Consider the following 12,457-nt stretch of genomic DNA (forward strand, 5'->3'; position numbering starts at 1 on the left):
TCATTTATTCATGTCCTGACATGATTATGTTATCTGTTTTGACAGTTGTCCCTACTAATTCTCTATAGCAACAAAGCCACCCTTCCTCCGTTGCGATGACACATTGACCTAAACAAGGATTACCACAGCCCCTCTCATCGCGTTCTGATTTTGGACATCACTTTTTTTCAGTTGAAAATTACTTTCGGAAGTTATGCGCCGGCAGCGCCGCCGCTGTCTTTATCCTTATTTGAGCTCCGGGCAAAGACAAACAGATAGCCTAACCATGTCGGATCACAAGTTCTAATGGAGACGATAATACGTCCTGGAGACATCAAAAAGTCTCTCATTCTTTGGTCGTGTTCGTTTTTTCTGAGGATATCTAACTGCGTTCAGAGGTATCCCCCGTCGAAAAGGAATTTGATCATCGTGGGTGCATGTTGTGTGTACCTGTTTTTCGTGGTTTCCCAGGTTGGACATTCGTTGCTGCACCAGGATAGACGGTTGGGCAGACACGGGTACAAGAAGAGTCTGGGACTATACAATCTGAGGTTCGACCTGGGACCAACCGGTGCTAACGACGACTCTGTATTACCCTCAGTGGTTCCAACGCGGTCCAATGTGGTGTACATAACACTAAAGTCAAGGCGCATTAAACCATCTATTATGAGGGGAACAGTGAGACCGAAACTAAGGAGAAAAGCGAGGAGAACTAAACCTAATGAGGGATTTACGCAAAATAAAATTGGCACATTGAAGAGGGAGGAATGGAGACAAAAGCGCACTAACCGAATCGACATAACTTGGAAACAAATTAACACCATAAATCATGCAACACGAGATGTAAGCTCGAATTTAAAGATGCAAACAGAACCTCACGTCAGTTCTATCCGAATATACAGTGAGAGGGCACCGCCGTGGTTCAGCAAAGAGGACATTAGTGCCATGCGCTTTCTAGCTGACGGTAAAGTTTCGCGTATTCATGAAGTGTCCCAAAAGGAATTTATCCCCCTCTTGCTTTTTGAAAGTACATCATATTTGTCCTTGATCCATTCTGACAAACAAAACGATGTCAATGACCATAAAGTGTGTATAGGACAATGTGGAGTTATCAAAAGTCCAGTGGACACGAGCGAGGTTTTCGCTTTCCATTTGGATAGGGTCTTGGGACTGAACCGGAGCGTTGTCGCTGTCAGCAGGAAGTTTCCGTTTGTACAAGGTAGGCCCATTGTCCACCGACTAGGGTTGAAAAGCTACCGGAAATGTTTAAAAGTTACCGTCACCTTCTGTAATTTTGGTTATTAACAGAATCTATGGTAATTTTGGTAATTTATACTTCAATAACAAAAAGTATTAATGTATAATATTAAGGTATTATATATGTCCTTATTGTCCATGGATTTATTGTAGATAGACCATATGGTTCCAGAGAAAATAGTTTAATTAATGAAAAAAGCATCTAATCAACAATGGCATTATTTTCCGTTTAACTGCAACTCTTCCAACTATTGACTGTGTTCACAACTGCCACTAGTTTGAAGTCAGAACATGACGACAAATACATATTGACATAGTAAAATAAATAAAAGTATGAAAGGAAATTTCCTGCTAAAACCCTCATATTTAACACCAATTGTATTCACTATGTTTATGGTTTATATTTAGGATAATGTTTTACAGATTTGTCATTCTATTTTTTTAAATCATATTTATTTATTTCATATTTTACATTATATGTGATAAGGTTAATGAGAGGGCCAGAGATTATAGACACCTGTAATAATCTGAAGTACTCAAAAGGGCCACTAGATGTCTTGTGATAGATTATTTTACATTCTGTCTCTGCAGCAGTGAAGCATCGCTTACCCCTGTTTAAAGATTTTGCAAATGAGCTAAAGGCTCCCCTCATTCAGCCAGGCCAGTGCTACCATGAATGTAGACGGTATGGAGAAAGTGAGGCTCGAATGCACACTGCCGATGAATGGAAAGCTAGTAAGTTATTTATCTCCAGAGCCTAATAAAGGGGCTAATCCGAGCCTGGAGCTTCTGAATAAACTGTCGGTTTTTCGGTGGATCAGCAGAACAAAGTGTACTAGGCTGAGGGTGTGGGGCTCAGTTGTTGAATGTGGTCATAATACTGCAGATGTATCATATTGATTTGCTGCAGGAGCTAAATAATACCGTGGAGGTGGGGAAGCCAGTTTAAGAGCTTCTCTACGAAATCTGCATTGCGGCTAATTTTGTGCTGCGTCTGTCCTGGCTGTATGGAAAAGTATGGGGGCAGTGGTGGTGTCTCAGCGCCACCTCTGCTTGACGTTGTCCCAGATTCCTGAGAGGGACAGGTGGATGTACTTGGAGGAGCCAGTTTCGCCAACAAGGTTGTTTGGCTCGGCTATGGAGTCTTTCTAGGCCCGTTTCGAGAAGGAACAAAAACAGGACTTCACATCTACAGGTCCCTTTCCCACGAAAATACTTTGTCGGGGGTGGCTCGGCAGTTTCCGAGGCATGAAGGAAAGGGTCCAGGCCAGAGGCTGATTGCCCCAGGCCAGGGGTGGCTTCGAGGTCAGTTTCTGACTGTCTTGGTTCTTCTGGGCAGTGGTGGATGTCTTGGCACAGTCACCACGTTGGGTTTAAGGATAGCGGGATGAAAGCAGACTATTCTGTGGCGCAGGGGAAGAAGCAGCCCTCGCTGGGGGAGGGGGCATGTTCTCTGGGACCTCCTCACCAAGCGTTTACTGTTGCAACACTGCTCCCAATGGGGGCAAGTTACTGTTTGCCGAAATCCCCGATCCCGGTGTGGGGCAGGTATTAGAACAGCGGTACCACATTGCTTCTACACAAGGTTTCTCTGTGTTCAGGGGTATAGAGACTGGTATTGTCCAAGTGTGGGCATAATAAACACAGTTCCTTCCCCACATTCAGACTCACGGTTGTCAAGGGAGGTGGATATGGAAACAAGCGTGAAAGAAAAACCAAATTATCCCAGTCCTTAGGGTGGCGCTCTGCCCCTTCAGAAGATAATGTGGGGAGACTGTCAGCATGCTCCGTCCAGTGGCAGGTATGTGCAGTGTCACCATGGGTGATGAGGACTGTGACGAGGGCGTACGGTCTGCAATTTGTTGTGCGTCCTCCTCCTTTTGGTGGCGTCATTACGTCAATGGTCCTCGAGGTGCTAGCGCTTGTCTTGAGAGAGGAGATTTACTCTTTCCTTCAAAAGCAGGCTATTCGGGTGGTCCCCGTGTCAGAAGTACACGGGGGCCACCCGTGTACTAGTGTACTAGTACTTCTTAGTTCCCAAGAGGGATGGAACATTGCATCCCATCCTGGACTTGCATGTTTTAAACAAGCACCTCAAGGTTTGCAAGTTCAAAATGCTCAGACTTCGCCGGCTATTGCAGTCGGTGCGTCCCAGCGATTGGTTCAGGTCCATGGATCTGAAGGAATGCGTATTTTCATGTGGCTATACATCCTCGCCACAGAAAGTTTTGAAGGTTTCATTTAGATGGTGTGGCCTATGAGTTTCTGGTGCTGCCTTTCGGGCTCTCCCTATTACCCGCACCTTTTCTATGGTGGTGGAAGCGGCTTTGGCACTTGTGGGGGTGGTCCTCCTATCTCTGCGGAGTGGAGACTGCACCCCTCGGTGGTTGCCCATATATATGGGACCGGTTTAGCAGGGCTGATGTAGGTCTTTACAAATCGTGAGAAAACATGCATTGTCATCTTTTCTTCTTAATGGGGGATCTGGGCACTCCGTTGGGAACGAATGCTTTGATGTATCAGTGGCCTCAGACCATGCTCTATGCGTTTCCTCCGATGGACCTGATTCAGGCCACCTTGGAGTGGCTCCACGTTGGCCCAGACAACTCTGGTTTCTGGATGTCATTTGCCTGTTGGGCGGGAATCTGTGGAGGATTCTGTGTCGTTGGGATCTATTGTCCTAGGCGCACAGGAGAGTTTGGCACCCATGACTAAAGATATAGGATCTATGGGTTTGTTCCTGAAAGGTTGAATTTGATGGCTAGGGATTAGAGGGCGCATGCGCCAATGATACAGTCAGCACATGCTCCCTCTACGAAAGGGTTGTGTATGTATAAGGGGTGCTTGTCTGAGGGTTGGTGTCAGGTTAAAGGAATTTCTCCTTTTCAGAGCTCTTTGATGGAATTAACTTATCATTACTCTTTGATTATTTGAATCTGCTGTGTAGTGCTAGGGCAAAAACAAAAGCGTGCACCCCTTGGGGTCCCCAGGACCGATTTTGGGAAAGGCTGGTCTAAGCCTATGGCACTGACCTGGGACCAAGCTTTGTGTGAGCCTCCTTTTGAACCATTGGAGTCTGTGGACCTGAAGGTCCTTTCCTACAAGACTGCTCTGCTCATGTCCTTGGCCAAGCACGTTGGAGATCACCACACGCTGTCAGCTAGGGGCTAGGGCGCTTTCTAAGCAGCACCTTTCTCATTGGATTGTAGAGGCCATCTCCCTGGCATATCACAGCAAAGGACAAGGGTTGCCTAGAGGTGTGTGTTCACTCCAGTAGGGGTGTGGTGGCTTCTTGGGCATTGTTCAGGGGCATGACATTTGGTGACATCTGTGCTGCAGCGAGTTGGGGGTTCCTCACATTCCTTTGTGAGGTTTTATTGCTTGGATGTAACTGCTCCCAGTGTGGCTCATAGTGTTATGGCTGGGTCCTGTAGTGGGTGTTAGGCAGCACACATGTTGTGCATATATCCGGCTTGCCACAGTTCCCAGTGGGTTTGAGCCTTGGGCTGCCTTGGGTGTGGCAGCGCGTAAAGTGTGCATTATCAGGGTTACCACAGTTTCTTGTGGATTTGAGCCTTGACATCGTGCAGTTTCCAGGTTCCTGCAGGTTCCTGCCGTGGTTCATCGACTCTATGCAGCATGCATGTGCCAAGTCACAATAGGTGTTCTGTTGTTTTGGACTTGCGGTTCCTTGTCTGAGTTCTGACATTTCAGGCTCGCAAGGTAAGTATTGTTCTTGGAACAGTGGGGTCTATGGATATGGGCTGCAGTGGCAGGTGTCAGTGTGCATAGCCAAGTTGCAGCAGGTTATGGTTCGCTATATAGGGCTCTGACAGTTCAGGCCTCATGAGGCTCTGACAGTTCAGGCTTCTCGGGTAAGTATTAAGGAAAAAGGTGGCTTCTGTAACCCATTTTTGGAGCTGGTGGAACCTGTGTGCTTGGGTAACCGTGGGCCTCCTAGTTTGGTACCCTCTGACCCGGGTTGGGGTGTGATTGTATGTCCCCATAGTATGTTATACCGAGTGACCGATTAAAAGGTAACGTACAGTTATGAAAATAACTACTGTTCCCTGAAGGAGGGAACCAGGTATAATATATTTTGGCCTCGCGCCATCAGGGCTCGTTGAAGAGCAGTACTGAATTGAGGAAATTAATGCGGCCCCAGGAAGGCGAAGCTTCTGAGGGCGGGCTCGCCATCCATTGGCCCTTTGGGTGTGATTTCAGTTTTCAGGTGAATAGGATTGGTGATTGACTTCCCATATTATGTTATACCTCATTCCCTCCTTCATGGAACAGTAGTTTTATTCATCACTGTACTTTTATTTGTCACATGCACTAGTACAGTGAAATGCTTAACTTGCAAGCCCTTCCCAACAGTGCAGTATTCAATATTAAAATAGTATCATTTTATTTGTATTTAATTTTACGACTAGACTAATTTACACGTCAATGTTAAGGTGACATTTTAATAGCATGTAAGCTACGTCACGTCTATCTCTTCCCAAATCAGCATTCCAGGAATGTTGTAGCCAATGTAATATTATAAGGCCAAGCATATTTGTGAGCAGAAGTATCAGCCCTGGAGCTATGAAGCCTGTGAGTGCTAGCTCCTTTAGCCAGCAGAGCATGCAGCCGTCTGAGTCCTCATAAGTCTGTGGGAGAGTTTGAGAAACAGAGGTGCAAATGCATAACACCATGATATCAATCCTCAAAGCGTAGGATCTTTAATCATAGCTTTGCCCTGGCTATGTTTGGGCGTCAGTTGACGTTCTTTGTACGGCTGCCCTTGACCCGAATTATATCTGTAGCCCTTATATTTGTTTCCCTGTTGCGTTTTTTTGGTGTCTGGTCCTCCTCAACAGGAATACACTCATGAGCCTTCGTATTCCTCCTCCTCAGTGTTGTATGCTAATGCTAGTGTAGCAGTGAACTATGCATGTGTGATGACTAACCTTTCCTGGGACGTGAAGATGCTCTTTAGCTTAATGGACTGAGTCTAGAGTTAGCTCAAAGAGCCAACACAGGCTTTGCACATACGGCCCATGTTCGAAGCCTGGGCGGTCACACTAACATTACCTCTGGATCCCCCTCATCCCACAGATGGCCAGCCCTGCCCCGTGGTGCTGTGGGATGGTTTTCTCTCTCCAGGGGACAATGCAGAGGGCCAGTCCACTGTGAGGATGACATGGGGGGAGTACCAGAGCTCCCTCAAACAGAGGTGCTGGAACAGGAACGTCACGCCCAAGCCTAACTCTGGCTGCTCCAGCATTCACCATTATGAGTGGAGCAAACTAGCCCTGTTTGATTTCCTGTTGCAGGTACTGTACGATTAACTACAGTGTTAAATGTCTTCAGAAGGAAACTAGGACGCTGTTGGGTTGAGATAATTGGCAATGGCATCACTCTTTTGAGGTAATAGCTTAAGTGAATAATGTTTGTCTCTTCAGATATACAGCCGATTGGACCGGAACTGCTGTGGGTTCAGGCCTCGTCAGGAGGACGTGTGTGTGGAGCAGGGCCACCACCTGGAATGTGGGGACATGGACAGTTTGACGCTGGCCAACATCATCCACAGGGGTCACGACCCCAGGCACTTGGTCTTCACTGAAAACAAGGGCTTTTTCGACCGCGACGAGGACAACTTGGACTACAGACTACTGGAGGGAATCAAGGAGTGAGTCCACGTCGAAATACAGTACCAGCCAAAAGTTTGGATACACCTACTCATTCAAGGGTTTTTCTATATTTTTACTATTTTCAACATTGTAGAATAATAATGAAGACATCAAAACTATGAAATAACACATGGAATCATGTAGTAACCCCAAAAAAGTGTTAAACAAATCAAAATATTTAGATTCTTCAAAGTAGCCACCATTGCCTTGATGACAGCTTTGCACACTCCTGACATTCTCTCAACTAGCTTTAGCTGGAATGCTTTTCCAACAGTCTTGAAGGAGTTCCCACATATGCTGAGCACTTGTTGGTAGCATTTACGTCACTCTGCGGTCCAACTCTTCCCAAACCATCTGAATTGGGTTAAGGTTGGGTGATTGTGGAGGCCAGGTCATCTGTTGCATCACTCTCCTTCTTGGTCAAATAGCCCTTACACAGCCTAACGGTGTGTCGGGACATTGTCCTTTTGAAAAACAAATTATAGTCTCACTAAGCGCAAACCAGATGGGATGGCATATCGCTGCAGAATGCTGTGGTAGCCATGCTGGTTAAGTGTGCCTAGAATTCTAAATAAATCACTGACAGTGTCACCAGAAAAGCACCATCACACCACCTCCTCCATGTTTCACAGTGGGAACTACATATGCAGAGATCATCCGTTCACCGACACAGCAGTTTGAACCAAAAATCACAAATTTGGACTCATCAGACCAAAAGACAGATTTCCAATAATGTCCATTGCTCGTGTTTCTTGGCCTAAGCAAGTCTCTTCTTATTATTGGTGTCCTTTTAGTAGTGATTTCTTTGCAGCAGTTCTCCCGAGTGGCGCAGTGGTCTCAGGCACTGCATCAGAGGCATCATCACAGTCCCTGGTTCAAATCCAGACTGTGTCACATCCGGCCATGATTGGGAGTCCCATAGGGCGGCGCACAATTGGCCCAGGGTCGTCTGGGTTTGGCTGGGGTAGGCCGTCAGTGTAAATACAAATTAGTTCTTAACTGACTTGCCTAGTTAAATAAGGTTCATGCAGTCTCTACTGAACAGTTTATGTTGATGTGTCTGTTACTTGAATTCTGTGAAGCATTTATTAGGGCTGCAATTTCTGAGGCTGGTAACTCTAATGAACGTATCCTCTGCAGCAGAGGTCTTCCTTTCCTGTGGCGGTCCTCATGAGAGCCAGTTTAATCATAACGCTTGATGGTTTTTGCGACTGCACTTGAAGAAATGTTCAAAGTTCTTGACATTTTCTGGATTGACTGACCTTCATGTCTTAAAGTAATGATGGACTGTCGTTTCTCTTTGCTTATTTGAGCTGTTCTTGACATAATATGGACTTGGTCTTTTACCAAATAGGGCTATCTTCTGTATACCACCCCTACCTTGTCACAACACAACTGATTGGCTCAAAAGCATTAAGAAGGAAAGAAATTCCACAAATGTTATTTTAACAAGGCACACCTGTTAATTGAAATGCATTCCAGGTGACTACCTCATGAAGCTGGTTGAGAGAATGCCAAGAGTGTGCAAAGCTGTCATCAAGGCAAAGGGTGGCTATTTGATGAATCTGAAATGTAAAATGTATTTTGATTTGTTTAACACTTTTTTGGTTACTACATGATTCCATATGTGTTATTTCATAGTTTTGATGTCTTTGCTATTATTCTACAATGTAGAAAATAGTAAAAAATAAAGAAAAGCCCTTGAATGAGTTGGTATGTTCAAACTTTTGACTGGTACTGTATATAGACAGCATAGTGAATTGATAATTAGTCGGATAATACAGTGATTCTTCTGAATATTACTATGGTCTTTGCAATATTACTGTACAGTGTGCAGAATTTTTTTATTCTCAACTTTCAATCAGCAACTATCTACAATGTACCCCCTGCATACAATTTGTGGTTGATCAGCTCTTAGTCTAGAGATTCCTCACTGTTGACTTCACACTGTGGGAAAATACTGCATTCTAACACGTAATCACCAAGTGCATGCCTTTGTTAGGAAGTATATTATACCCACCCATAGGCATGGTGACACACCCAGGGACATTCCCTGTGTTTCATCTTCATTTTGTGATGAATAAATCAGTAGAACAAACCACTGGGAGGACCTAGTGGGGGGGGACTTTGTTCTGGCACTGACAGTTGTCACCTCTCCTCTTACATAGCTTGTAGTGATCTTCTTCAAAGCAGAGGCTTTCAACTGGATTTCACATTAGTTAAAGATTAGAAGGCTCCGGCCTGGATAATGTACTCTAGGCATGGGCAGAATTAGATTATATTACCTTGAATTACATTATGCCATTGTAGAATTTATGAATTTTGGGAGTACATCTTTTTTAATTAAGTAATACATTATTTCTTGCATTTGCATATAAATGTACAGTTTATGCATATGGATCAAACAGTTGTGGTCATAGTTTGTTAAACAGTTACTGATTATCCAAATAAAGTGCTACCATCTAACCAAATAGTGTTGCCAACTATCCAAGTAAATGAAATGACCAACCTGTTCTCCACCCAGGCTCCCAGAACAGGCAGTGGCCGTGTTGATGAGCCAGAGGCTGAGGGAGAAGCTCCTCCAGTCGTTGTTCCTGGATCAGCTGTACTGGGAGAGCCAAGGAGGACGGCAGGGCATCGAGAAGCTCATCGACGTCATCGAGAGACGGGCCCAGGTTCTCCTAACATACATCAATGCCCACGGCATCAAAGTGGTGCCCATGAATGTATGATGTCACAGGATTTGGAAAAGGAGAGAAAATGGAGAGTAGATATAGACATGGAATTTGATCTTCCACAAAGACCAAGCCATTAGTAATTTTTTAAGTTCACTTTCCGAAAGCCATAAAAACAACTTCCATTCCTCGAATCAAAATATTTGCCAGTGAAAGAACTTCTAGGGTCTCGAGGGCTTTCACTCCAACAGGACGTACTGTATTTGCTGATTTGGTATCAAGCCAGAATCTCACAGCTCTGAATTGTCAAGCTGAAACATTACTCTTGGTATTCATTATACAAAGTGGCTACAGTTCTGTATTCAATAACCCAACAGTCTTACTGTAGTTGTCTGCTTTGTTATTATAATATTTAACGTTACTCATCTACAGTATAACTAACACAGTAAACAATTATTTTTAGCATTTCTTTGGGCCTTATTCATGTACCATAGCACTCCTCCGACTTCACCTTACAGTAGCTTACAACTCTTTGATGGTTTAACATCTGTCTAACTTGCCATAAGAAAAGGACATTAGTTTGAAATTATTTCGATGTTATACAAAGTGTTTCATTTGGACCGCTTAAGATGTTAGTCCTCCAACATGACCAATTTCATTGTTTATATTTATTTTAATATTATTTCAAATGTTGATAAAAAAATTAATGTAAATGAAAATAAATGTACTTTTACTTGAAATACATCAGACTTTGACCCAGAAACAAATTAGCATAACATATACAGTAGGCTGCCCCCTCTCTGGTCTTTCAACCATTACATCGTCAGCCTTAAAAGTGTCAGACAAATCAAGGACAGAAATAGTTGGTGCCTATGAAACATGAGCCAAAGCACTGTGTCTGTTTTGCAAGGCTGGTATAAACAGGGTCTTGCAATTGAGCCTCTATAGACTTTGAAGCTTTGTGGGGTCATTTTCCGTGTCAGTGCCGGGAGTAAGAGCGGTTGTTGTTTTAACTCCTTTGAACCCTCATTAACACAGCCCTCATTAACACAGCCCTCATTAACACAGCCCTCATTAACACAGCCCTCAGTGTATGTTTTTCATGGAGGGCCCCACTCTTTTCCAGTTAGTTTCAATGAGTCTAAGCCAGTTCTTCTTCCAGGCTCACACGCATACATATCTATACCTCCATTGACAGTTTTCCCCTGCCTCTTTCTGCATCTGGGCGGCAGGTAAGAACAGTGGTTAGAGCAGCAGGTAGGCCAGCAGGTAGCCAGTGGTTAGAGCGTTGGGCCAGTAACCGAAAGGTTGCTAGATCGAATCCCCGAGCTGACAAGGAATAATCTGTCCGTCTGCCCCTGAACAAAGCAGTTAACACACTGTTCCTAGGCCTTCATTGTAAATAAGAATTGGTTCTTAACTCACTTGCCTAGTTAAATAAATTTAAAAAAATGGAACATTTCGGGGATCTTTTATTTCTGCTCATGAAACATGGGACCAACAATTTACATGTTGCGTTTATATTTTTGTTCAGTATAGTTTTTATAGGCCAAAACATTCGGACGCTACAGACATTTTCGTGAGAAGACCGATTTTCAGGATGTCTCATGGTCAGACAAACATCGCTGTAGCTCGGCCACCTTCCACCGCAGATGCGGAAGGATTGAGACACAGCCCATGTAAAAATATCTTTAGCTTTATCTGACAGATTTTGATGGGATTTTTTTATGTTACTTATATACACTACCATTCAAAAGTTTGGGGTCACTTGGAAATTTCCTTGTTTTTGAAAGAAAAGCAAATGTTTTGTCCATTAAAATAACATCAAATTGATCAGAAAATCAGTGTAGACTGTTAATGTTGTAAATTACTATTGTAGCTGGAAATGGCAGATTTTTGGGGGGGAATATCTATATAGACGTACAGAAGCCCATTATCAGCAACCATCACTCGTGTGTTCCAATGGCACATAGTGTTAGCTAATCCAAATAGATCATTTTAAAAGGCTAATTGATCATTAGAAAACCCTTTTGCAATTATGTTAGCACAGCTGAAAACTGTTCTGATTAAAGAAACAATTAAACTGGCCTTCATTAGACTAGTTGAGTATCTGGAGCAGCAGCATTTATGGGTTCGATTACAGCCTCAAAATGGCCAGAAACAAAGACTTTCATCTGAAACTCGTCAGTCTATTCTTGTTCTGAGAAATGAAGGCTATTCCATGAGAGAAATTGGCGAGAAACTGAAGATCTCGTACAACGCTGTGTACTACTCCCTTCACAGAACAGCGCAAACTGGCGCTAACCAGAATAGAAAGAGGAGTGGGAGGCCCCGGTGCACAACTGAGCAAGAGGACAAGTACATTAAAGTGTCTAGAAGGCCAGAATCCCAGAGTTGCCTCTTCACTGTTGACATTGAGACTGGTGTTTTGCAGATATTATGAAGCTGCCAGTTGAGGACATGTGAGGCATCTGTTTTGCAAACTAGACACTCTAATGTACTTGTCCCATTGCTCAGCTGTGCACCGGGGCCTCCCACTCTTTCTATTCTGGTTAGAGCCAAACAGGATGCATCTTTTGGAATATTTGTATTCTGTACAGGCTGCCTTCTTTTCACTCTGTCATTTAGATTAGTATTGTGGAGTAACTGCAATGTTGTTGATCCACCCTCAGTATTCTCCTATCACAGCCATTAACTGTTTTAAGTCACCATTGGCCTCATGGTGAAATCCCTGAGTGGTTTCCTTCCTCTCCAGCAACTGAGTTAGGAAGTATGCCTGTATCTTTGTAGTGACTGTGTGTATTGATACACCATCCAAGTTAAATGTTGTAAAAGTTTTGTATAATATTTAACCAGGATAAAAAACATTGG

The 12,457-nt window shown here is 43.8% G+C and overlaps 1 protein-coding gene across 1 annotated transcript; it reads left to right on the forward strand.

The window, feature by feature from the left end:
- Positions 1–10,309, forward strand: gask1b (golgi associated kinase 1B). Its single transcript, XM_029726893.1, has 4 exons — positions 1–1,198; positions 6,337–6,554; positions 6,684–6,910; positions 9,436–10,309. The coding sequence occupies exons 1-4, from the start codon at positions 286–288 to the stop codon at positions 9,641–9,643; spliced, it is 1,566 nt and encodes a 521-aa protein (XP_029582753.1). The 5' UTR covers positions 1–285; the 3' UTR covers positions 9,644–10,309.
- The last annotated feature ends 2,148 nt before the right edge of the window (positions 10,310–12,457 follow it).

Source organism: Salmo trutta, chromosome 3 (assembly GCF_901001165.1).
Source record: "Salmo trutta chromosome 3, fSalTru1.1, whole genome shotgun sequence".
Lineage (NCBI taxonomy): Eukaryota > Metazoa > Chordata > Actinopteri > Salmoniformes > Salmonidae > Salmo > Salmo trutta.